The sequence below is a fragment of the Camelus ferus genome, chromosome 16, assembly GCF_009834535.1.
Source record: "Camelus ferus isolate YT-003-E chromosome 16, BCGSAC_Cfer_1.0, whole genome shotgun sequence".
NCBI classification, from domain to species: Eukaryota; Metazoa; Chordata; class Mammalia; order Artiodactyla; family Camelidae; genus Camelus; species Camelus ferus.
Genome location: NC_045711.1, coordinates 50601996 through 50628958, shown reverse-complemented (window position 1 = coordinate 50628958; position 26963 = coordinate 50601996). Strand labels below are relative to the sequence as shown.

The window sequence follows — 26963 nt, the reverse complement described above, 5'->3', positions numbered from 1 at the left end:
GGCTGAGGAGGCAGAGATGGGGGAGGTTAGACAGAGAGCCAGCCCTGGGCCACTGGGAAGGAATGGAGACAGAAACAGTCAGGGAGTGAGGCCTGGGGGCAGGTTGGGGGTGCCCAGTTGCAGACGCATTGCCTTCCCCATTCCCAGCGTGGGCCAGCGACAGCTCGTGTGCCTGGCCCGAGCCCTGCTTCGCAAGAGTCGTATCCTGGTTTTAGATGAGGCCACAGCAGCCATCGACCTGGAGACTGACGACCTCATCCAGGCCACCATCCGAACCCAGTTTGAGACCTGCACGGTGCTGACCATCGCACACCGGCTCAACACCATCATGGACTACACCAGGTGGGGCACTGGAACCCAAGCAGCCCAAGCAGGGAGGGACCTGGTGGGGTCATGTGGGCCATGGGGAGGTGGCAGGCACATATCTGGATATGCACATATGAGAGCGCATGTGGGATTGTTTAGGGCGGGGGCAGGGGCAGAGCAGCGTGGGGTTACCTGGGCACAAAGTGATGCTTTCTGAGACACAGGGGACATTGTGGGGTTACTAACATGTGGGGAAGGGGCAGAAAGGGGCTGCCTAGGCATGGTCCACTTTCCCGCAGCCTCCTATTAATGCTATGAGGTGCGAGGGCCTGGATGCTTTGTGCCAAATCCCGTCACTTCCTGAGCAGCATATCCAGAGTCCCCATGTGGCCATCGCTTCATTTGTGCCTGTTCCCACCCTGGGATGTGGGTGTAAAGACTGGGAAGCTACTGAGGAAAGGTGCATGATGCTTGGGTCCCTGCCTAGGGGTGCTGGACCCGGACAGTACCACACGGAGCAGATGCTTTGTGGTGGGAAAGCAGGGACCGAGTCTCAGGCCTGGCTCTGCTGCTGACTGCTGTGTGACCTTGGGCAATTTGCAAAACCTTTCTGAACCTCTCTATCTCAGAGTTGCTATAAGGAGTCAGTGAAATAAAGTGTTAAAAGTGCAGATGATCCTAGGAAATGTTCCTTTCCTCCCTAGCCCCTTACTGTAATTCTCCCTAGAACCAGCTTCTCCAAGGATTAGGGAAGGAATCCTGCTCTCAGACTTTTATGGTTTCCTTATGGCTTTACTTTGGCCTATTCAGCCAAAAGGAAAAATTGTGACCTATTCCTTCGTTGTGCCCAGTTGTCATGGTGTGGCACTGGAGGACAAAGGGAGGGGCTGGGTGACTCAGAAGCCTGATGGACGTGAGCTGATGCTGGCCTTCCAGGCTGGCTGCCTTGGAGACCCAGAGCTCAGGGTGAGGAAGAGGAGGCAGGAGGCTGCATCAAATCTACGCTGAAGGAACATGGTGGGAGTACATCACCAAGCCTTCATTCACAAAACGAACACCCCAGGGCATGGGAGGTGGGGAGGTTACATGGACTGGGCAATGGGGCAGACCTTGTCCCTCTCTCAGAAGTGTTCCCACACAGTTCCCAGGGGCTCAGGAATGAATCCGAGAATGCTGATGCCACTGTCAGTCTGTTCCATCCCTGCCACGACCCCACTCTCCACTCCCATCCACTGGGAGTAGGGAGGGTGGGCAAGAAGGGATGGCCCTGGGTCCAAACAAGAAAAAGCACTAGAGGATCTCTTCTCAGGCCTAACTGAAAATGGTTTCCACCAGCAGCCCTGAAGTTCGAAAACGCGAACTGACTTTGGGGTTGGGCGTTCATACATTCTAGTGGGGCAAGCAGAAATGAATCAAATAATCACACTACTGAATGTGTAATTAGAGCCTGTAGGAAGGAAGCAGGGGTCTGTGCGTGTAGGCCAGAGGAAGCCATCCATACAGGGCAGCCAGCACACTTTCTCTCCGAAGGAAGGGAAGTACCAGCTAGGCCCTAAAGGATGAGTGAAAGTTGGGGGACAGAGGAGGAGATGGGGTAGGGAGCTGAAAATTTCAGGAAAATGCTGCAGCACATGCAAAGGCCCTGAGGTCAGAGGGCACATTAGGCTGGAGTAGAAAGGTTGAAGGGGCAGTAAACCCAAGAGAAGGGGGAGAAAGAGACAGGCCTTACTCCACTACACTTTAAGGACCTTGGGACAGCATTTAGCCTTTACCCTAAGGGCAATGAGAAGCCACTGAAGGGAGGTGGGCAGTCTCCTGGGCTCCAGTTTGGGCAGTGACCAGGCAGTGATGTCCACAAACATACCTCTTCCCAGGACACATTTCCAGGAGCTCCAGAGGTAGGGGAACAGTGCGTGCAGTCCAGCCCCTCCTATTGAGGACCATCTCCTGGGGCTTGGGCGAGCCCTTTCCACGCCTGCCTTACCCTGGGAGCCAGCCTGCTGGCCCTGCACCAGGTGCACCCTGTGTTGAGTTGGCGGGAGGTTCTAATCCCAGGCCTAGGCCCGACTGTGTGTGTGGGCGGGGGGCGATCCCCTCAGCAGCAGCAGCCAGATTTGCAGCCAAAGTCCCAGATTCCAGCATCAGGCCTCACTGCAGCCCAGTTTCCCACCGCGTGCCTTTGTGAGTTGGCACAAAGCAGACAGAAGCACACAGGCCCGTGGCTCCTTGCGCAAAGTCCTGTGACCCTGGGGAGGGGAAGGGCTCATTAGGGAAGATTTTCGGAGCCCCAACTAGCAGAGATGAATAGGACCTTATGTTTGATCCCAGAAACTGCCTCATCTGCCAGGACAGCAAATGGAGTGGCTAAAATAACCAGCTTTGCAAGCGTGCACATGTGGTGTAGCACCGTGTTGAGGGGCTTGACTGAAGTGGGAGGGTTGGCGTCTCGCTGTGTGGCCTCAGCAGTACCCAGAAGGGCAGGGTTGGACCATGTGGCCAAGTCTGGGCTGATGGAGATCTGATCACTTCTTTTCTTTGATCTAGGGTCCTGGTCCTGGACAAAGGGACCGTAGCCGAATTTGATTCTCCAATCAACCTCATTGCAGCCAGAGGCATCTTCTACGGGATGGCCAGAGATGCTGGACTTGCCTGAAATACACTCCTGGGATTTCCTTCTGGACATTCTTGGTTTTCATCAGGAAGGAAAAGGACACCAAATATGTCTGCAAAATGGACTTGATGGCAAACGCTGGGGGCATTTGTTGGGTTTTTGTCCCCGTAAAGTGCCTTGCAGGATAACCCAAGTGAGGAAGTGAGGCCCAGGAGGTGAACGAGATGCCCAACATCACAGCTAATTTGTGGCAGAGCCCAGACTAGTCCCTAGGTCTCCTGATTCCCAATCTGGTATTATTTCCACTGTACTTGTTTTCAATCATTTCATGGGATGACCTCCCTACCCACATGATTTTTCATATTTTCTACTCTGAAGTTTTTTGGTTTTTTTTTAATAGAGCTTTTTCCTCTCAGAACAGAAGACTGCCAGGTCAGGCTGTCCCTAGGAACTGAGTTGGGTACTCTCTGGTGCTGGCCTGGATCCATTAAAAATGGAGCACTGATGAAATAAAGCCACATGTCAACAATACATACACCCCAGTGTAGCCTTTCTCTGTGTATTCACAAGACTCAGGGGTTAGGATCTCTACAGGTAGATGGAAGAGGGAGAGGAAGAGGTAGATTTCATACACATCTACATGGCTGGAATTATCTGAAAACTTCAGACCTAAGAGCTTTTGGCTGGAAATATTATCTTCACAGCCAAAATTCACTGGGTAATTGCCAACAGTTCCTGCTCTGCTGCGCAGATACTGTAAAAAGGTGAGAAATAAACCCCTGAAATCTAACCCGAGGCCTCTTGGGAAAGCCGCTGTGAACACCTCCACATTGGCGTCGTCCCTCAGACCTTAGGGCCTGCTTCTCTGGGGGATAAGTGCATGGTGCTTTATGTCCTTGCTCCTTCAGCAGTCTGTTCCAGACAGGTCCCCATAACCAGTGAGGTCTCCAGATCATTCCTCTTCCTCACTCTGGCCGAAGCTGAATGTGGGAGCACAGAGCAGCCCAGAGGCTGCCCCCTGTCCTGACAGTCCCAGGCCAGTAAACGAGATGAGGGGGTGAATTAAATTTGCTTTCTTGAGCAAGCCAATGAAGTGTTTATTTCTCTGCAGGTCAGAATTTACCTGGCACACGGCCTTCTATTTGGAATGGATCTCTTCTCTTTGTTACCTTGCTAAGTTTTCTGGCTTCTCTGACTCTCGCATTTCTTTGACCTTTATTCTTGGTATGATGTGACTGGTTGTGGGTGATGGCTTTTTTTTTTTCTTTCCTCCACCCTAAATGGTTTGCAGTAGGTATGGAGATGGCTCCTTTGATCTGGTTTTCCTATAAGCATTGGGCCAGGCTTTGCTGCAGGACTATTTGTTAAAGGTTAATCACATTTTTTTGGCAGGCTGTTTCTGCCCAGGATGTTTATGAGTATATGGAAAAAGACTTCCATCCTTGTGATAAAGCAAGTATGAAAGCACAAATGCCCAAATTATTCTGCCTCTCCTTGGTGCTAAGGAAAGGTCTCTGCTATGCTCCCTGATTTATTAGGCCAATTTGGCATGATGTCTGCTTTGAGTCTCTAGCTGTCCCAAACCAACAGAAATGCAGGTTCTTTCGGCATCATCAGCTAAAGATCTGAAGGTGTAAGACTGTCTTTCCTCTCCTGTCTTGGGAGTTTGCCTCTGAGCTCACTAAGGCCCTGACAGGTGCTGACAGCCCAAAGGAGAGGCTCAGTTGTGTAAAGTAAATAGGATAATCAAAAAATGTGGTTAATAGAGGATGACCTCTATCTAGCTGGCTCAGCTACTCCGGGGAAATGCAGCTGACTGCTGTGAACTGAGAGGAAAGACACTGCACAAAAGATCTGTTTCCAGGTGCCACTGACGGGTGTGAGCACCGCCACAGCGGCAGGACGGAGGAGGCTCAGGTGGGGAATGGTCCCTTCTCTTCCTCCAGAGGGTCTTGTCTCTGGGACTGTCCAACAATCTAAACCTACTATGATTAGAAGTGTGTATAGTGCTGTTAGGAGGCCAAAATTAAAGACTACGGGCTCAGTCAGTCAATATTTAATTTTAATAATGCCTGTTATGCTTGAACAGTCAGCAATGCACAAAGAGAAAAATCTTCAGTGAATGTTTACACACAGTGTGAACACATGCTTTAAATATGCAGGAGGAGGAGGAGGGGTGAATTCACAGTTAACAAAGCTAAAAAAAATCCCTTGTTATAAATTACACAAAGCATATAAAAATATTTCTCTGAATGCATAGATTAAGACTTTAAACTCACCTACCAGGAACTGTGCAGTCTTATTCCACTGCCGGACGCAGGAGTCAGTTGACCACAGAGGACTTCATAAAGGAGGAGAGAGAGCAGTGCAAGGCCCCCCTCTCCCTTGAGACTCCCTCGAGGGCCTGGTTCTAAGCCCGGGAAATGCCCTGGAGCTACTCCTCTGTAGGCCACCTCCCAGCCAGGGGCCTCCATGCTTCTGAGAATCTCTAATTGATCTGGATGCTGGAAGAGTTTTAACCCCAGTGATTTAGACATGAATTAATACTGAATTTATTTATCCCAGGATAGAAGTAGCCTTAATTGTATTAGTAAATTTTAACTTTTTTCAAAAGGGGAAAAAAGATTAACGTGTCTAGACAGACTAGCTGCTTCTGATGGGCTGAAACACAAGTGAGGTTTCTTCTTTAAAGCACTTCAGAGAAAGGGAGTAGTAAGTAACCTTTACTAGGCAAACACTGCGCAGGGGTGAGTAACTCACCATCAGTAACTGGTGTAGTACAATTAAGTCACGCAACAGAGTGATTCCACACCACGAAGTTGGCCTTGAAAACACCTCAACCTCAGCTCAGCATTTAGGCAGCAGCAGGAGGCCATTATCTCAGCACAACATTCTCTTCCACTGACATCTTCTGCACGTCTTCTCTACCGTAGTGTTCCAATAAAATTAACACAGTTAGGAAGTTAAGTTTCTTTGGAAACTCTAGGCACTATGGGGAAAAAGCTTCTTAAGACAGCAGGGATGCTCATCAACAGCTGGCTTCAAACCCCTGCTCTCCTGTTTGTCTAAGTGTGCTCGTTCTTACTTCTAAGGTTAAGCTGTTTATTTCAACAAGACGGTGGCTTTTCTTTTTAACATTAATGACACTGAAGGAAAGGAAAAGAATCCTTAAATGCGTTCTCTAAAAAAATCCTTATGCCATGCTCAAGAGTTTAATCAGGTGTTTGTTTGCTTCCAGAAGGAAGCCTGGTAGACTCACAACTGACTTTGTTAAGTGGGTTGGTGGTGGTCGTGGGAGATCCCTAAGATCAAACAACTTGTTTACAAAAGCAACAGATTTCACAGTTGTGTAAAAATCCTAATAATTTCAAAATAACCTTTGTCTTTGATACAAAAATAAAGGTGCTAACTCCTTTAGCTCAGTTTCCCACAATAACCTTTAAAATAGCAACAGATTCAGTCTGAAAAATTGCTTTTCATTTCTGGTGGGAAAATGAAAGTGGAAAACATGGACCAGCAATGTTTGTGCTCTTCTCATTCGGTGCAATTAACAGAAGACGGGAATCATTGCCTCAGTTAAAAAAAAAGCCGTTGCTCTTTGAGAAAGCATCAGAGAGCCCTCTAGTGACCACGAAGGGGAGTTAATGCAGAGACAACTGTATGGACAAGGGCAGTCTAGAGACAGAAGCAGTAAGGAGTGTTTACAAAGGAAAAAGTGGGGGAGGGAAGCTCTTTTGGTTAACAGCATATTTACAATTAGGTAACTGTAGTCTTAAATACTTTTAACCTGAGTAACATTTATAAATATGTTATGTGAAACCTCACAGCCACAAGTCACACCAAAATTCCTGTGTCCGGTACCTGTGCTTTCCCCAGTTTTCCTCTCTAGTCAGTTCACATTTCAGGAGGGCTGTGAACATGCAACACCAAGAGAAGCACGTCCCGGCCCTTCAGGTGCACTGTCAACAGGACTGGCTAGAAATAGGCTCTGCTCTCTCTCAGCTTCTACTTAGACAACTCTTAACATTCTGCACATAAAACACTGGATACAGAACCGGCGGCTTCTGCCTCTCCAGACCACTTGTCAGCTGTTCACAGCTTCAAGCAATAGGTTTATTGTGCACCAAGAGGCTTGGAAGAGTGGCACCGCTGCTTGGGGGTCAGGGGCTTCCTACCTTGGCAGAACGATGTTAGTTATACTCAGCCATGGCATCAGGGGCCCTCCGGACATCCAAGGCATTAGATCAATGGCTTGTCCTTGGCCCAGAGATGATGCAGCACACTGTCACAATACTCAGTGATAAAGTCCCTGCTGCATCAGTAAGTCAGTTTTGAAGCTCTCCTGTTGTAGCAAGGCCTTTCAGTCAGTGTGGATGCAGCATTTCTGAACAGAAAATTATTTTCACTTATCATCAGAACCAGTTCCAGTTCTTGGAAATCTTGGAGTCGAGCAACATCTTTGTCCTAAAACAAAAATAGGTTAAACAGATTGCAAAGAGCCACTTGTCTCTAGGTGTTTGGTGTGTGGTGTTGATACCAGTATCTTGGCTCATTTTACAGTCTGGAAGGAAAAAAAAAATTCCCTGTGGCAGGCTGTCAGTGATAGTGCACAAAAGCCCCCAGGAGCATAAATTGGGTTGGAATGGTAGAAGCCCTTAACAGCAGTTTGCTACAAGATGAGTAAATGTCGAAGGGAGAGGCAATGCAGGGATGTTTCCCTCAGGTGCCCTGAGAAGCCAGAAGCCTGATGTTCAAAGAACCCAGAGATGCTGGGAGGACCACAGCTGTATTTGTGTGGATTTGCCCTATAATTTAGCCTGGGTCTTATGTTATAAAACACAAGGCACATCTGACAGCACACTAAGGTAACCCTCACAGACCACTACTATAACAACCAGAAATAGGTACATGCAGATGGAAATTTAGAATGTTTTCCCTAGCATCCTACAACTTTCAGAAATGTCAGTGTCTCTACAGGCCCTGTGGAGGGAAAGAAAGCTCAGTGATTACATTTGGAAAATTGCCCTTTGCTCCTTTTCTATTCTCTTTTCATTTATTCAACTATGACTCATACAACCAAGGAGGAAGCTGGGTATTTTCCAAATGGAAAAAGCAACCACTCATGCTTAACAGATCTTTCTTACCTTTCTTACCAGAGTATTGGGTAACTTTCTGATCTTCTCCACTTGATCAGGATTAACACCCAGCTCACAGCAACTCACTCTGAGCAATTCTTGGTAGGTGAGCTCCTGTCGGTCCAGTTCAATTTCAATGAAATCATTTTCTCGAAGAGATGGGTTCTGAATCCTCACCTTGAGTACTAGCTCTAGAAAAAAAAGGGGGGGGGGGATGTTAATAATTATGGCAAGTCAGCCGATGTGATTTCAGATCTTTCCCAGAAGATGGTTACCCTTAATCATGCTCCGTGCTGAAGGCTTGGGCCACCCAATGAGAAAGCCAAGCACCGTCAGCAAAGTTGGCTCAGGCCCAATTTTGTCTCTGCTGGTGCAGTTTCCTGCACTGTCTTCCCTATACCTAAGACTGTGCTTCACAGAGTAAAGGGGGTGTGGGTGGTGAACGGATGGACAACAACCCTAGCTGTACAGAGGGAGAATTACTTCTGCTGCTGAAGCTAAGTGGGCTAAAGGCTTGAGAATGGGTTCAGGTAATGACACATAAGTAGGAGAAGGGGAAAAGAGGTGAAAGGCATTGCCGTGGCCAAGAGACGGTACAAGAGTTACTCTAAAGAGACTGAACAATTGTGGATCTAAAGATATTTATGACATTAAAATCCTTGCAATAAAGACAGCAAAAGAGCAAAAAGATAAACTACTAATAAAAACCAAAGTCTAACTATGATTTGAAAGCAGTGTACCTTAACAAGGGAGGACTCTTGTCTTTTGGAGTAAATAAACACCGTTATTCGTGGGTCTGGGATCTAAGCAGTCCGCCCCTAAATTCTGAACCTGGCTGCCAAGGAGGCCCAAGCCAAACACCCATGTGCGTTTGGTGGCTCTGCTTTGCTCCTTATATATGAATCCCTCACAGTATCCCTAGGCCGCTGTTATCGGCACCTAACGTTCCTCAAAAACAGAAAATGAGGCAGTTACTTATGTGGAAAAAGAAAAGGTGAGACTAGACTGTACCCTGTGCTGCTGTTTGACTGAAATTGGAGGTATCAGGATAAACTTGTGGTTTTTAATATTTGCTAAAAGATCTAGATAAACAGATATAGAAATATGAGGGGAAAGTATATGAGTGTTTATGTGTGCTTGTTTACTTGCCTTTTTTTTAAACTTCACTAATTCTCTCAGTTCAGCTTGAAGCTTGATATCCAGGAAGCATATGTTCATTTTCTACTTTTCATCTAAAATATTGATGCACAGTTTGTTCCTTTTGTCATAAATTGTGGGAGCTGCTTTCAGCTCTGTATTTTCTGTGACCTTTTGAACCTTGAATGATTGTGGTACAAATGGGTATATCCTAGCTCTATCATGTACTAGATGTGCGATTCTTGGCAAATTACCTACCTCTTTGTGTCTAAGTTTCTGCATTTCTAAAATGTACATAATAATAATACCCAGTTTATGAGTTCGTTGTGACATTTAAATCAGGGCTTAGAATGCTCTGAAGTTATGTGACTAGGTATCTACATGTTTAGTTTATAACTATAGAATCTTCCTGGTGAATCTTTCCTTTTATCATTCAATTGCTCTTCACTGTTTGCTTGCTTTTTTCTTTCTTTCCTAACTCTGACCTCTGACTGAGCCTAAAAGAAATGATACACTAGCAGCAATAAGCACACCTAGGGTCTATATTCTGATTTCTGAATACCATTCTCCACTGGAAAGAACCAGGAGAAATGGCTGATTCCAAGGCTGGGGTTGGGGAAGTTACACTAGGAGCCCGAAACCTCTGGCTGTATCACAAAGGAAGCGCTCCAAGAATGATGGACATGTCCAAGGGACACAAGAACTAGCTTGAAGGGGCTCGCTCTGGATAAATCTAGCATAATTTGATCAAATTATCACTCAATGAATAAAAGAAGAATTTTTTATGAGTTCATACTAATATAAATGGAGAAGGGAAAGCCCTTCTTTGCAGAAGAATACCAACTAATAAATAGAGAAAACAATAGAAAATCATATTCTACAAAATAACTGTCCTGAACTCTTCAAAAATCTGAGGTCCAAAATGGTAGCTAAAGGTTGAGGAAATGCTTCAGATTAAAGGAGACAGTAACAACATAACTAAATGATCCTGGGCAGGGGAGGGGGCAGGAGAGGAAGGAGTTAAGACAGCCACAAAGGGCATCACTGAGACAACTGACAAAATTTAAATATGGACAATGGATTAGAGAAGAGCATCATATCAAGGTTATATTTCCTAAATTTGATCACTGTACTGTGACTGTGAAAGAGACTATCCTTGTTCTTAGGAAATACACTTAAGTAGTTCAGGGTAAAACAACTTGTGAATCTGAGTAAACACAACTCCTTATACTAGTCTTGCAACTTTTCTGTAAGTTTGTAATTATACTAAAAATAAATAAATCCTACCCCTAATTCTCAAAAAACCAGGAAGAAAAGCACTAGACCTCTGAACACCATCTGCTCTGTGGCAGAGGCTGTCTGCTGCTGAGAGGTTACCTTGCATATTGAATGGAAATGCGCCGGTGAAGAAAAACGGTTGGAATGCTGGCGCTGGTCCTGCATACGTCCCATTTTGAGGGTCCAGAGACACTGGTGGCTTGGACGGGACAGAAGAGAACAGGGAGCGACTCTGACTCACTGGTGGCTGACAAACAGGACCAGGTTTTGTGCTTTCTGGTGTTCTGAGAATGGCAGAGGGGGCAGACACATCCCCGTTCTGAACCAGTGCCAAAGATGTGTGGTCCCGTGGAAAGGCCCCAAGCAGGGGAGGGTCCCCAGGGGGCAGCAACGGAGGTGAGCCATCAGCAGGGGGTGATGCAGGAGGTGTGGAGGGGCCCCCATTCTGCAGCTGGGCTGAATCCTCTGCTGCAGGGGTATAGATAAAAGGGAAGGCTGGGTTGGCCAAATAGTTGGGAACAAAAGGTAGTTCTGACTCCTTCTTCAGCTGGGGGAGGTCATCGCTGTCATCATCATCATCTTCCACTTGAAAAGAAGAAAATGCAGGACATTTACATAGCCCTTTAAAAGTTACCAAGTAAAGAATATCTTGTGAAAGCTAGTGTCCTTTGGTGTATGACAAATATTTTGGTCAGTGTTCACTGCAGGTTTATCATTACTATTTTTATCACCTTAAAGTTTACAGTAAAAAAAAAAAAAAAGCCTTATAATGGTTACTTTTCCAGAAGACAACATGGAATTATTATCTTGGCACAGTTTAATATCATCTTTGCTCTTAGGAACAGAGTGGCTGTTCGGCGTCAAGAATATAGCCAATGATACCACAAGACTTAAATTAGTTTGACAAAATCAAAAGTTGCCCCCCAAACACAGACTCACCTCCCATAATCTTCCTGATTTCACTCCTTGATGTTAACTGAACTGGCATTTCTCCCTTTGTGGTAAGAATCTCTTTGTCAGCTCCTGATTTTAACAAGTAAGAGACCACCTGACCATGATTGCGTTTACATGCCCAGTGTAAACAGGTCCTGTCCCAGAGAAAAGAAAAAAAGAGTGATTTTAAAAGAGAAGAGGTGATGTGGGATTTAAAGTTCTACATATTAGTAAATAAACATATGCAAGCCTGACAGAGTTCAACTAGAACCAGAAATCAAGCTGGTAATCTTCTCTTTTCAGAAAGCAGATGATCAAAATATTTAATATGCTTAAAATTTATTTTTAAATTTCACTTCTTGGGAAAAGCTAATTTATCCTAGAAGCTTTAATCTGAATGGCATCCAGAAGGCTGGCTGGCTGGCTAACTCTAATGATATTGTTGAGTGCTGACTCTTAACAGCATCGCTCATCAGATTGTCCTAGTCTCTTTAAAATATATTTTTGCATCACCACATTCCCTTCAAGGGACTATGGAAACTTGCTTCATATGCACCAAATGTCACTTGAAGATTAAATATTATCAAGCTAATAACCATCTCTCATTTGAAGCTTACTCTGCCACTAAAATCATTACTAGAGCAAATTCCTGTCTGAATCTGTTACTCACTCTTCCTCTTTTCCTTCCTTCACACATACAAAGGATTTCCAAATTTCCATTTTTAAAAGTTCACTTCCCTAGTTCTCTCCAGAAGGCTACAAAACATACCCTCATCTATTTAAACACAAGGCACTGCACATATACATCAATTCCTAAAGCACTTGAAATGTGTACATCAACAGTCAAAATTTTTGAGAACTGTCTTCAAGTATTCAATTCATTTAAGAAAAACTAATTATTTCATATTGTACACATAGGAGGAGATTATGCATACTCTGAAGGACTATTATTTTAACACTGCATAGAAATATAATTAGCATGCTGGCCAAAACTCCATCTTAATAGAAATAAAAGGATTCAGAGCTATTAAACTCATCCCCAGTTGCCACAGCTGAATGATATTATGGGAGGAAAATACTTTTCTCCCCTCTGTTTTCAAATGTCCTCATTCACCAACTCTCTAATTGAACTGAGATAAATATCTTCAGAGTTTATAGACAAATATAAATGCGGTAAAGAAAAGAACATATGTTCAATAGTGAGGGTTACGTTAGGTCACTAACTTGAGAAAAGTTTAACTATCGAGGAAGTTCATTTGGTTCTAGAACGAGCTGATTTGTCCTGGCTATCTTAACATTGACGATTTACAGAAAGCCACTTGTCTGTCTGGCTGGGAGCAACTCCAGTGATGTTTCAGTGACATGCCACACTATTATTCATTAGAATTAGATTGTCCAGGTGCCTTTAAAGTGTACTCTATGATGAAAAGAATGCTACTTTGGGGAAAATAAGATAAGAGTCTTGATCTAGGCTTCTAAAGTATAAGCTCCATGAAGATAAGGAAGTGTCTGCTTGGACAGACAGGTATTTAATTAATATTTGCCAAATGAGTGAACCGAGGACGAGGTGGACACTGGTTGGAGTAGAAGGATCCCACACAACTTTGATCCTGGGCAAACTGCAGCTGACAGTGTGTTTATGTGTGGATGTCTGTGTAAGTTTTAAAAATGAATAATTATAATGACAAGTGAGCACTCAAAAATGAATAGAACATGATGAGAAAAACATGTTCTCTTTTGGAAAGAAAGTACTCACTTGCTAGTAGTAAATCACTTGTTCACGACAAGCTTGAGAGTAAAGGAAGTAATACATTGCCAGTGGATCTGAGACACCCCAGGACAAACCAACTAGCTAAAGCGTCACCATGTAAAGTGGCGTTAAGTCAACACAGCATGTTCCCTACAGCCCTGCACCGAGTGATTATCATTTACAGTCCAGACCTGGGTGGCTCTGGGCAGCCATAACTCATAGGCATTGTAGTCAGGATATATCTTCAACTTCTTCATAAGCCATTATATTTGTTCCTTAAAGCCAAGGGGTATGCATGACACGAATTACAATTGATGTGGGAGTGCTATCTTTGAACTTCGACTCTTTAATTTTGCAGCCAGAATATCCTATCAGTGTTGGGAGGTATTTCAGACCAGACCACCATTTATTGGGGCTGAAACTGTAGTTACTAAGCAACTAAGAATTCAAAGCAGTAACCTTTCTGCTTTTCTATGCTACAGACTAAGTTTTTTTCGGGTAACCTTTATATTTCATTACCCAGCACACTCCTTAATAAGAAAATAATAGTTAACACAGATCCAATGCTTTACATGCTGGACTTCGTTCTAAAGGCTTTACATATATTAACTCCTTTAATCCTCTAAACAGCCTGTGAAATAAGTACTATTATCAATATTCCCCCATTTTACAGATGAGGAAACTGAGACAGTCAGCAAATAAGCAAAACGAACAGTATGCTATGTAGTGGTTTAGTTACAGGGACAAAATAAAGCAAGTGAAGGAATTAGGGAATGCCAGAGATGGGGGAGGGGTGTGGTGCAATTTTTAAATCGAGGGCCAAGGAAAGGCTCACCAAGGTGACATGTAAGTTAAGACCTGAAGGACGTGAGGGAGCAAAAGCATTTTACATCAAGGGAAGAGGCAGCACAAAGGCCTTGAGTTGACACTGTGCCTGGTGTGTTTTCAGGAAAAGGAGGCCAGGGGAACAGAATGAAGGGAGCAAAGGGGCAAATCGGGGCATGAGGCCTAGAGGTAAGGAGGGAGAATGGGGGGCAGGGTATAGAAACTGTAGGACCCTGTGGGCTTTTACTCAGTGTGAGTTAGGAGCCATTGAAGGGTTTTGATTGGAGTGAAATGATCTGACTTATGTTTTAAGTCAAGAGCCTTCTGGTTACCTTGTTGAGAAAAGACAGTACGGTAGTGGGTAGAAGCAAAGGGACTAGTCAGGAGGCTACTGCCTTAATCCAGGTGACAATGATGGTGGCTTTGCACCACAGGTATAGTGGTAGAGCTGGTGAGAAGCAGTCAGATTCTCACTATATCGCTGAAGGTGGAACTGGCAGGATTAGGAGACTGACTGGATACAGGGTGTGAGCCAAAGACAGGAGGCAAGGAGGGAACCAAAGGTTCTGGCCTGAGCACCTCAGATACCGAGATAAGGACTCAGGAGCAGGCTGGGGACAGTTAGGGGTATAAGGGAGGCCAGACAATCAACCCTGGACATGTTGAATTTAAAGTCCTATTAGACATCTTCCCCAATTAAATCTATGATAGCCTCTTCATAGTTCAACAAACTTATATTTACTGAGCACCTACTATGTGGTTAAGAAAGTAGGGTCTGCAGTCAGACACTGGGTTTCTTTCCCAGCTCTATTAGTTACTGTAAATTCTGTGACCTTGGGGAAATTAATCTTTCTGGGCCTCAGTTTCCTCAGCTGCAAAATGGAGAGAATAACAATAGCTATGTCCCTGAGTAATTGTGAATGAAATAATACACGTAAAGCACTTGGAACCTCGTCGGGAGCAAGCTCGGCTATTTATACTTTGCTTTATCTCCTTAGATGCCTACAACATTCTTCTAGAATAACTGGAAATGAAGTGACTGGGGCAAGGTCATACTGCTAAGCAGGAATGGAGAAGAACCTGCAGGCTCTTTCTTCTACACAACACTGCCTCCCAGGGCCAAAACAACGATTCACAACTTGTGAACCACAGAGCAATGCCAGAAATTGTACACACAGAAAAATAACCTAGTTGGCAAACACTTTTAAACAAAACAAAAAGTCAGTTTCTACTGTTTCCTGGCTTTCTGGACAGCTACCCAGGCTGTTTTCTTTAGGGTAAGGAGGTAGGCAGATTTGTGAGAAAGTCAGGACTCTGTGATTTTGGTCCTAGCTAATATACTAATAGTTGTGTGACCTAGAGCAAGTTATTCTTGGTTGGGACAGTGGTTGAATCCATCTCCAGTGTCCCTTTTAGTTTCAAAATGTGTTATTCCACTTCAAAAAATAAAACATTTGCAAACTCCCCTTAACTCTTAACTAGCAAAATAGGCTGGTTAAGCATCACCTTGATCCAATAAAAAAATTTAAATGTGAAGAGAGCAGAACAATACCACAGTCAGTAACTTAACACTAAAAACGTGACCACCAGCACATCTTAAAATGAGATTCCTTATTTAGTTGTTAAGGACTCAATTGCAGGTAGGCAACTGAAGCCTTAGATAAAGTTCCATATTTGAAATTGTTACAAGAAAACACTCTATGGGACAAACGAATGAGTCTTCCTGCAACAGGCAGCTGCAGGTAGCAGCAAATCACTGCTGCAGTGAAGCAACAGAGAATAGGGATGCAAGTGATTTTTTTCCCGCTAGTCTTGGGAAAAGAAATCGTGCTAGTTTATAGGATTCATATTTGCTCAGTTGTTTACGTTTTTTGCTCTGCACAGATGTGTTCAGAAGCACCAATGGCAAAATAATTTGACACTCCAACGGGGGTGAGCTCCGTATTAAGGTGAGAATCGTACCCAGCACCATTCCGGCCACTTTATTGAGGTGGCCGGGGGGCGCCAGGGTTCTGGTGGGCGCTGCGGGAAGAGGACCACGTGGGCCGGGATTTGGGCAGGACGTGCAGCGGACTACCCGGGGCGGGGGTTGGGGGGACCAGGGCTGGCCTCAGGAGCACACAGGCTCGGAGGCCCGGGCGCCAAGCCACGCCTTAGCGGGCGTCCGGGGGCAGCGCTAGGCCGAGGTCGTGCTCCAGATCGGCTGCTCCGACCCTAGGCCTCCCCCGCTCCCCACTTACCAGCCGTTGACCTCATTTTGGGAGTTCACATCCACCCCGCTCTCCACCAGTTTCTGCACCTCCCGAATGTCCCCCAAGGCCGCGGCCTCCCGCAGCCTCTCCTGCTGCTCCTTCTGCTCTAGGAGAGCGCTCATCTTCCCCTCGGCCCCGGGCCCCGGCTCGGGCCCGCCCGCCCCGCCCCGGCCGGTTAGCGCCGCCGCCGCCGCGGCCCGTTTTCCGCCATGGGGAGAACGCGCGCTGCTCGCCCGCCCCGCTCGCGCTGCCGCCCGCGCACGGCCCGGGGCCTCGGTTCCCCCACTCGGCTCCCCCACTCGGCTCCCCTGCTGCTCTCGGCCCGCGGGCTCGAGCCTCCTCCCTGGCCGCGCCTCCCGAAGGCCGGCTCCAGGGGAACCTATTCAGAGTGACAACCCTGACCCAGATATTTTCCGTTCCTACCCTCGGCCCCGGCGCCTGCCCGGGCTGGCTGTTTATGTAACTGCTGCACAGTATTATCTGCCGTGATTCATGGACTATTTTTAGACCTCCCCGCAGCTTCGAGGGAGGAGGACAGACACATGGAAAGGAAAGAACGCGTATTTGAGAGCCAGAAAAGCCTTATCCTCTGGCGCAGTCTGTATACCAGGCATCAGAAATAATTGGTGTGTTTTTCCCCCGGTTTCTTTGGCTCTTTTTCCTTATTTGAGCCAACTCTTGCCCAGCAGTCTGGGGAAATGGGCTGAAAGCAATGCTACTATTATATGCCCATTATTGCAGAGACAGAGTACACAGTTCTTTATTTTTTTTGACAGTGCTTAGGATCATGCAGTTCGAGTATTTATTTCAATTGCTGTTGTTTTACATCTCATTTTAGACAGGGATTTCTTCTAACTGGGCTTTTAGGAAGAATATTCTGTGCTCAGAGTCTATAAACTGCAATTTATTACGTTTTATAAATCATAATTAATTACTCTTCGCGAAGGCCATGCGAAGGAAAAAAGAAAGAAAAGAACACCAAAGAGTCTTTGGAGTTATCCTGGTCGCTGATACCAGGAACTGGGGAGGGCCATAATGCGCGAATTTTGCCTGACTCTGCCTAATCAATCTGATGAGGCTCAGGGCCTGGGCTGGCACCGCTTTACTACCCAGCAGGAGAAGAAGAAAGTATTGTTTTGCTGAGTCCAGGTGCCTCAGAGATCTTCCAACGTGGCACAGGATGGAAGCTTGCAGATGGGGTCAGAAGGATTAAGGAAATAACCCTGGGGTGGAACGGAGGAAGGCTTGAACAGAGAGAGGAGATGAAATGGAAAGTAACAAATTTAGGCATGGAATTTTCATTTCCCTCTCTTGGGGCTACCCAGGGTTTGTGCAGCAGGCATTTTTGTTGCTACTGTTGAAGGAAAACCTGTATCAGTTTGTTTATTATGACAGAGTAATTCACAGGGTACACAGTGCACACCAGGTGGTGCTGAATATAAACTGACTGCACACTTAAATGGATCCCATGGTAAACTGGAACTCTTCTTGAGCTTAAATTTTTTTGTCTCCCAACTTAAAGTTTAATTCTCAGATCCAGCATGATACTGGAATTGAGCCCTTTAATGCAATTTGAGTGACATGGGAGTAGGTAGTGGCCTCTTTTTTTAAAAAGCAGTTCAAAAATATTGGTAGTAACTGCAAATTGAAGTCTGTGAGTTCTCTTTATAAGTTTGTCAAATTTCCCTTACTTAAAAAGAATTATAGCATGTGCCCTTTAACTGTTGAATCAGTATTAATGTGTTCTTAAGCTTTTTTTGGAGGGGAGATAATTAGGTTTATTTATTTATTTACTTAAAAATGTATTTTTAACGGAGGTACTAGGGATTGAACCCAGGATCTGGTGCATGCTCAGCATGGGTTTACCACTGAGCTATTCCCCTCCTCAATGGGTTCTTAAATTCAACCTCTACTTATCTGACTCTGGTATTCTGCTTGTTATCCTCACATAAAAAACACAACTTTCTCCACAAACAAAACCTTTACCCTGACCATAACTGAGTGCAACCTGATAGCTATTCAGTTACTTCCATTTTTCATACTGTCTTGTCTCTAAGGAATTATCTAACTCATTGAATATATTAAGCATTCCTTGTTTGATATGCGCTATTCTAGTCACTGAAGATGCCACTGCAAACAAATCAGACTCCCTGATTTCAAATAACAGGCAGCCTAGCAAGAGAAACAAAGGCAAACAATAGAATGTGACAAACATTCCAAATAGAAGCCCTATGACATTTAGTATAGTGGTTGTGAATATGGATATTAAATCCAGACTACCTGGGTTTGTTACAAAAAATGTGTTACAGTTGGGTGTTAAACAGCTCAGTTGTGACAGCAACCTTGATCCAGCATAAACACCAAGGAGCACTCGGAGAGTTGGAGAACTCAAGTTTATTACATCAGCAAACCAGAAAAATTAACACTCAAGCTCTGTACCCTATCTGTAGGTTTACACAGGCCTTTATAGGCTGCCAGTTTTACACTTTGCAACATCATATGCAAATAAAGTATAACATAAGTTGACCAACCAGGAACAAGCTTTGTAGAAATAGACCAGTCAGGAGTCAGAGAAATAACCAATCAGGTGTGAGGGGAATGGACCAATCAGGAGTGAGAGAAATAACCAATCAGGAGTGAGCTCCATGCAAATAAAGTACTACAAATGGACCAATCAGAAGTTAGAGAAGTGGACCAATCAGAAGTGAGCTCAGGGAACCAATAGAATTTTAGGGGTAAGTAAGCCGTTTCAGAGGCAAAAAGTGAGATACAGCAGCTGGGCCAGGGAACCGGATGGTGCCGGCACGAGAGTAGTGGCCCTACTTGGGGGTCCTGCCGGTCTTTTTATGGGGCTTCCCACTTCAGTTTATATCCCAGTTTTGCCTCTCATATAATCTTGGATGAGTTACCTTAATCTTTCTGTGCCTCAAATTCTGCATCTGCAAATTAGGGATGCAGATCCCTAATAATAGCACCTACTCTGTAGCACTGTTCCGTGGATTGAATGACTAAGTGTAAAGTTTGGACTTTGGGAACACTATGAGGTATGTTACAAGGTTTACATCAAGGAAGAGCACCTGATAGAATGCCAGGATTGGTGATTGGGAAAGAAAGATAACACTGGAGATTCTGGCTGGGCAGATGGTGCCATTTACTGAGATCTGAGTCAAAGAATGAAGAGAAGTTTTGGGTATGTTGATGAATTCATTTTTTGAATCTGTTGAATTGAGCTTTCTGAGGACCTTTAATTACTATTGATATCAACATTTTTCCATTGCCAGGTACTGCACTAAGTCCTGTACATGAATTGTCTCATTTAATTCTCACAACAATCCTGTAAGTTAGGACCATCATTATTATCTGAGCCACAAAGGAAATAACTTGCCCAACACCATATAGGTTAGTGATGAAGCAAGGATGAACTCAAGGAGTTTGACTCCTGATTTTCATTCTAGTGGAGATGCCCAGTAAACAGTTGTGTATGTGATTATGACATTTAGGAAGGAATTCTGGGCTGGTGATTTGGATTGGGTAGTCATCAGCAGGAGCTAGCTGAAATCATGGGAATGGAAGAGATGGCCCCAAGAGAGTGTGCTGAGTGCTGAGAGAACACAGCCAAAGACACCTGAAGAACACTGAACATTTTAATGATGGACAGAAAAAGAGAAATCCTCAAATGAGACTGAAGAGGAGCAGCTGGAATAGTAGAAGGAAAAGCACAGGAGTGGGAGGGTTTGGCAAAAAGAGGGTAATCCACAAGGTCAAATGCTGCAGAGAAGGCAAGAAAGAAAGGACTGGAAAGTGTAAATGGATTTAACCACAAGGGGATTGCTGGTGACCTTGGATAGGGAAGTTGCAATGGAGCAGTGGGGTTGGCAGTGAGACTATAACGGGGTTAGGATTGAACAGGAGTGACCTCCTACATATTATATACTGTGTGAGAATCTGGGAACACAAGGATGATTAAGAAATGATCTAAAGGAACTTTCATTTTATTTATTTATTTATTTATCTTTAAAAATTTACTTAATAGATATTTATTCCTGTAGTTGAACAACCTCTACACACAAAATATATGGTTTAAGGTTTTTTTTTTTTTTTTTTTTTTTTTTTTTTTAGTGGAACAGAATTTAAGTCTCAAGAGGTTTTGTGAGCCTGCTACATGTTTTCAGGAAATCATTTAAGTGAGCCTTTAAAAGCCCTGAAGAAAATAGGAGAAAAATTGGTTCAAGAAAACCAGTAATTGGATTTCAAAGTTAAACTACCGCTAAAGTCAGCAATTCAGAATTGGAAAGAACTGGGGCAATTCCTCTTCCATATTTCCTGCACATTCACATTCACCCTGGGAAATGAAGCCTAGACTAGGGAAGATATGAAGCAAACAGAATGCTGGTTGTGCTGAATGTTAACGTGGGCATAATTGGTGGCTTGGCAAGTTTGTAGATTGGTAAGGATTTCGAGGGTATTTTGAGCAGGGATGAGAAAAATAACTGCAGTTAGATTGGAAACCATGAACTTTTATTGACAGCAACTATATGACATTTCTCATTACCCTTATGGGAATAGATAAAGTGGGTTGACCCAAGATGACTTTTAACACTGATTAGACTGAGCAGTGATGTTACTTTTTAAAATAAAACCAACTGTATTTTTCCCCCTAATGTGGCTGAGGGGGTTCATAATGGTCACAAACTAGCACTACAAATAAAGCATTTCCAATTTTGATCAAAGCTGACTTTATCAGTTTTCCCACACTTGAAAGGTACCTGATGACCATCAATTTCCCAATCCTAGCACTACTAGCTTACAAACCTTAAGGTTTATAATTCCTTTCTCATTTACCTAATGTTCAATTTCCATCATTTCAATGTACACTAGTATAAATACCATTACTATTTTGCATGAAATTCAGTATTCTGCAGATCTCATGGAGTCACGGGATTGAATCAAGAGCCTCCACCTTTCCGGTGAACGTCAATGGAACTTACTGGGGAGACCAAGGCAATGTTGTTTAGGCTAACCAGGATTTGTTTAATTTGTGAGAGAACCCTCTTGTAGCATGTTTATTCGATTCTCATAAAAATGGTGGCATGCTTTTAAATTTTGCCCCTTTCAGAAGCAGGAGTCACACAAATGGAATACTAGATTAAATCTAAAAATGTGGGCCATAGTCAACTTTCATTACTTTTCTGCATATGATCATGATAAAGAATTAGGATAACCTACACATGTCCAAGCAAAATCCAATTTTAAAAGTTTGTGACACATTTTTCACAAAATTAGAACAAATAATCCTAAAACTTATATGGAATCATAGAAGACCCTAGAATAGCCAAAGCATTACTGAAGAAAAAGAGTGAAGCTGGAGGAATAACCCTCCCTGACTTCAGACAATACTACAGAGCTACAGTAATCAAAGCAACATGGTAATGGTACAAAAACAGACATATGGATCAATGGAACAGAATAGAGAGCCCAGAAATAAATCCACAAACTTTTGGTCAATTAATCTTTGACAAAAGAGGCAAGAACATACAATGGAGTAAAGAGTCGCTTCAACAAATGGTGTCGGGAGAACTGGACAGCTGCATGTGAATCAGTGAAGTTAGAACACTGCCTCACACCATATGCAAAAATAAACTCAAAATGGCTTAAAGACTTAAGATAAGACATTATAAATCTCCTAGAAGAAAACATAGGCAAAACATTATCTGCCATAAATCTCAGCAATGTTCTCCTAGGGCAGTCTACCCAAGCAATAGAAATAAAAGCAAAAATAAACAAAGAGGACCTAATTAAACGTATAAGCTTTTGCACAGCAGAGGACACCATAAGCAAAACAAAAAGACAACCTACAGAATGGGAAACAAATATTTGCAAAAGATGAGACTGACAAGGACTTAATCTTCAGAATATTTAAACTGCTCATACAACTTAATAAGAAAAAAACAAACAACCCAATTCAAAAATTGGGCAGAAGACCTAAGCAAGCAATTCTCCAATGAAGACACATGGCCAATAGGCACATGAAAAAATGTTCAGTATCTCTAATTATCAGAGAAATGCAAATCAAAACTACAATGAAGTATCACCTCACACCAGTCAGAATGCCTGTCATTCAAAAGTTCACAAACAATAAATGCTGGAGAGGGTGTGGAGAAAAGGGAACCCTCCTACACCTTTGGTGGGAAGGTAGTTTGGTGCAGCCATTATGGAAAACATAAACATAGAGATTCCTCAAAAAACTAAAAACAGACTTACCATATGATCCAGCAATCCCACTCCTGGACATATATCCAGAGGGAACCTTAATTCAAAAAGACACATGCACCGCAATGTTCATAGCAGCACTATTTACATAGCCAAGACATGAAAACAACTTAAATGTCCATCAACAGAAGTTGAGGTATATTTATACAATGGAATACTACTCAGCCATAAGAAATAATAAAATAATGATGTTTGCAGCAACATGGATGAACCTGGAGAATGTCATTCTAAGTGAAGTAAGCCAGAAAGAGAAAGAAAAATACCATATGATATCACTTATATGTGGAATCTTAAAAAAAAAAAGATAAACCAACTTATTTACAAAACAGAAACAGACTCACAGACATTGAAAATAGACTTATGGTTACTAGCATGGAAGAGGGTGGGAGGGGATAAATTGGGAGTTCGAGATTTGCAGATACTAACTAATATATATATAATAGATAAACAACAAGTTTATACGGTATAGCACAGAGAACCATATTCAATATCTTGCAGTAACCTATGGTGAAGAAGAATATGAAAACGAATATATGTATGTTCCTGTGTGACTGAAGTATTGTGCTATACACCAGAAATTGACACATTGTAAACTGACTGTATTTCAATAAAAATATATTAAAAAAAGAAAAGATTGTCCTTGCCAAAAAGCATAAAACAGCCACTTGAGGGCAAACTAGAAGAGCATTGCATCACTCCAGTGAAGGCGCAGGTTTCTTCACATGCACCAACAAATCTATATGGCTAGTTTCTGCACTCCTCTTCTACGGAATGTATTTTACACTTATTGGACCAAACGACATTTTTACACTGACATATAAACTTCCTAATAAGATAAAGTAAAGACAAAAGCATTTCTCTTATTAGACATGAGATATACCATCAGTTATATTTGTCAAATATTATTGCACTTTAACTTTCATAATTTGACAATGCACTCATCAAACAATCTACAGACAATTATTTTTTAAATTGAAGTACATTCAGATACAATGTGTCAATTTCTGGTGTACAGCATAATGTCCCAGTCATACATATATACAAATATTCATTTTCATATTCTTTTTCATTAAAGGTTACTACAAAATGTTGAATATAGTTCCCTGTGCTAATGAGAAGAAATTTATTTTTTATGTAGACAACTTGTATTAACAGACAAATTAAACACTTTTAAGCAGACATGAATGTCCTTGTTATTAGGTAAGAATTTCAGAAATGTTACTTGCATTAGTAACAGTGGAGCTGGAGAGTACTGAGTCTTCTCCAAGCTGCACAGCGAGAACCACCAGCAGTGTGGTGGAAATTCTGGCCCTTTCCAAGGCCACAGCTTTTTCAACCTGTGGATGTCAGCCCTCGCGTCTCCCTGTGCTTGTGGACTGGTTTGGTGATCCACTGGGTGTCAGGATTTCTTCTCACAGCTTTACAAAATGGATCAATGAGGATAAGCTCAAAGAATTTATATGTAGAATCTCCACAAACCCACTAAGAATCCAAGAGGCTCAGCCCCCTGGTGGTGTGTCCAGCAACCTCCTTGGTAACAGAATGAAGGCTTCGAGCAAACTGGCACCCTTAGGATCTGGGCATTTGTGGCCACCACAGTGCGTAGGAATCTGATTTATGACATAACTTCTTGGTCTTATATCCCAGTCTGTGGGCTTTATTGGGCTGGGTAGGGTGGGGGCCCTGTGGGGTGCAGAGCTGACAGTACTGCCAGCAGCACACCTTGAGAAGAAAGTGCATACATCAGACGGCTACTTCCTCCATAGCTCCTAGGTGTACCTGTAACTGCCCATTTTGGCTTATCTTTGAGATAAACTGATGGCTGCTGCCAGCCAGAAAGGGAGGAACTTTCTTTTCTTATTCAAGTATAGTTGATTTACAACATTGTGTTAGTTTCTGGTGTACAGCATAGTAATTCTTTTCATTATAGGTTATTACAGCTACTAGATACAATTCCCTGTGCTATACAGTAGGTCCTTGTTGTTTATCTATTTTGTATATAGTAGTTTGTATCTGCTAATGTCAAACTCCCAATTTATCCTTACCCATTCTCGCTGCCTCCCGCTGCTTCCCCCTTTGGTAACCGTAAGTTTGTTCTCTATGTCTGTCAGTCTGTTTCTGTTTTGTATGCAAATTCATTCATATCACTTTTTAGATTCCACATATAAGTGATAGCATACTGAGTAATATTCCATTTTATATACATATAGTATATGTATACACACACACACACACACACACACACACACACACACACACACACACACACACACCCCAAAACTTCTTTATCCTATCATCTGTCCATAGACATTCAGGTTGCTTCCATGTCTTAGCTATTGTAAACAGTGCTGCTATGAATGTCTAGGTGCATGTATCTTTTCAGAGTTTTCTCTGGATATATGCCCAGGAGTGGGATTGCTGGATCATATGGTAAGTTGATTTTTTAGTTTTTTAAGGAATCTCCATACTGTTTTCCATAGTTGCTGCACCAAATTACATTCCCACCAACAGTGTAGGAGGGTTCCCCCTTCTCCACACCCTCTCCAGCATTTATCATTTGTGGACTTTTTAATGATGGCCATTCTGACCAGTGTGAGGTGATACCTCATTGTAGTTTTGATTTGTATTTCTCTGATAATTAGCGATACTGAGCATCTTTTCATGTGTCTATTGGCCATCTATAGGTCTTCATTGAATAAATGTTTGTTTAGGTCCTCTGCCATTTTTGATTGGGTTGCTTGTTTTTGTTTGTTCGTTTGTTTGTTTTTTGCTACTGAGGGAACTTCCATTTTAAAGGAAAAGACTGATATTTATAGTATCATGTGACCAACCTCAAAATATGCAAGGTAAAACTGTGGCACAAAGAAGAAAGTGATCAGCTGTGTGTGGCAGGTAGAAAATGAGGGTCTATATTGGCTTTACAGAGCTCATGATGCTTGGGCTGTGAGCTGAGAAAGATGGGTAGACATTTCTAGGGCAAGGACGGATCATTCTCTGTCTGGAGCAGTGTAACAAGCTACCATGATGTGGTAAGAAGCAGGAGTGTTCAGGGTGTGGGGGAACAGGAGCAAAAAGTTGGAGAAGTAGCAAAAAGTCAGATCTCAGGTGACTGTGGTGTTTTAATTTTAGGGTGACATTGATGGGGAACCACTGAAGGGTTTTACGCAAGGAAGAGATACAGCCAGATTTACATTTAGAAAGATGATTGAGGCAGCAAAGCAGATGGAGGATAGAGTTGAGGGGGCACACTAGAGGCTGGGAAGCAATTAGAAGACCAGTAGTAACAGTGGCTTCCTTTCTATGTTAGTTTACCAGAGCCGCCATAACAAAGAACCACAGACTTGGAGGCTTAAACAACAGAAATTTATTTTCTCACAGTTCTGGAGACTAAAAGTCCAAGATCAAAGTGTCAGCAGATTTGGTTTCTCCTGAGGCCTCTCTCTTTGGCTTGTAGACGGTTGCCTTCTCACTGTGCCCTCACATGGCCTTTCCTCTGTGTGTGCCTACCTGGTGTCTCTTTGTATGTCCAAATTTCCTCTTCTTATAAGGATACCAGTCAGAGTGTATTGGGGCCCATTTTAACTTAATCACCTCTTTAAAGGCTCTATCTCCAAATACCACATTGTGAGGGTACTCCTGGGGATTCTGAGAATTTGAACATATGAATTTGGGGGACACATAATTCTGTCTATAACACTTTGCATTAGTAACATGTGTGGAATGGGGTCTGGAAATCACTGACTGACAAGGTTCTTTTCCATTTCATCATCAGAAAATAACCAACTCATATAATCAATAAAAGTTATCTATAAACTGGGAATTGTGATTTGTTAATAAAGACTACTTTTATCTCTGAATCCCTGAAGCCTGGCAGAGAGTCTGAAACATGATGCTAGCACTGGTTGAACTAATGAAAAAGGTAAAGGAATGAATTCATTATCTGCAGTGGTAATACACACTGAACTATGGCTGCTCTTGGAGTCTAGGGGAAAAGAGAGCTATAGAGTAAAACTTGCCTAATGGGTGTTCTTGCCTCCATGATCCGAAGGGCAGTATTTTCATTTCATTTCAAGTTATGGTTACATTTTTGTCTTCCATGGATCAGGAGCTCCTTGAGAACCCGGTTTTATACATCTATCTGTACTCCTGGCCACTAACCCAGTTCCTGGAACAAAGTACATGCACCATTAACATTTGTGGAATGAATAAGTGAATTAGATTAAAAAGTTTTAGTGAGGAGGAGCTGTAACTTTGCACTCAGGTTTTATAAATCCTGTCTGTGGTTCAAAATGTATACTTTTTTTTTTTTTTTTTTTGGTAGTTGTGGCAGTGGTGAACCTTAAAAAAACGCTTCATTGAAAACACAGCAGCCATCCCCTGAAGACTCCCTCATCTGACTGTTACATCTACAAACTGATTAGTGTCTTTCTCTTCTCTCTGGTTTCAGGGGAGAAGCAAAGGCCAAT

The 26963-nt window shown here is 43.1% G+C and overlaps 2 protein-coding genes and 1 pseudogene across 3 annotated transcripts in view; 1 reads left to right on the top strand and 2 right to left on the bottom strand.

The window, feature by feature from the left end:
- Positions 1-3448, top strand: part of ABCC3 (ATP binding cassette subfamily C member 3) — a 41817-nt gene extending 38369 nt beyond the window's left edge. The window contains exons 30-31 of the mRNA XM_006176980.3: positions 148-342; positions 2851-3448. Coding sequence (XP_006177042.1) covers positions 148-342; positions 2851-2959 — 304 coding nt within the window. The 3' untranslated portion in view covers positions 2960-3448. The remainder of the gene's footprint in view (positions 1-147; positions 343-2850) is intronic.
- A 1510-nt stretch (positions 3449-4958) lies between these two features.
- ANKRD40 (ankyrin repeat domain 40) lies at positions 4959-16649 on the bottom strand. Of its 2 annotated transcripts, none has more exons than XM_032498151.1 (5): positions 16216-16649; positions 11407-11555; positions 10567-11052; positions 8062-8243; positions 4959-7381 (listed from the first exon to the last, which is right to left on the bottom strand). In XM_032498151.1, the coding sequence occupies exons 1-5, from the start codon at positions 16347-16349 to the stop codon at positions 7235-7237; spliced, it is 1098 nt and encodes a 365-aa protein (XP_032354042.1). In that variant the 5' UTR covers positions 16350-16649; the 3' UTR covers positions 4959-7234. The 2 variants fall into 2 exon arrangements, with proteins under 2 accessions (XP_032354042.1, XP_032354043.1); XM_032498152.1 differs by having other exon boundaries at positions 8071-8243; positions 16216-16602.
- Positions 16650-23724: 7075 nt separating this feature from the next.
- LOC102507827 lies at positions 23725-24290 on the bottom strand (annotated as a pseudogene).
- Between the last annotated feature and the right edge of the window lie 2673 nt (positions 24291-26963).

What these genes read in the sequence shown, in the direction of transcription:
- ANKRD40 (XM_032498151.1), bottom strand. Translation starts at nt 16,349, where the DNA reads ATGAGCGCTCTCCTAGAGCAGAAGGAGCAGCAGGAGAGGCTGCGGGAG. An exon ending in CAAAATGAGGTCAACGGCTG is followed by an intron (nt 11,556 to 16,215) that starts GTAAGTGGGGAG and finishes TCTCTGGGACAG; the next exon opens with GACCTGTTTACACTGGGCAT. An exon ending in AATCAGGAAGATTATGGGAG is followed by an intron (nt 11,053 to 11,406) that starts GTGAGTCTGTGT and finishes CTTCTTTTCAAG; the next exon opens with TGGAAGATGATGATGATGAC.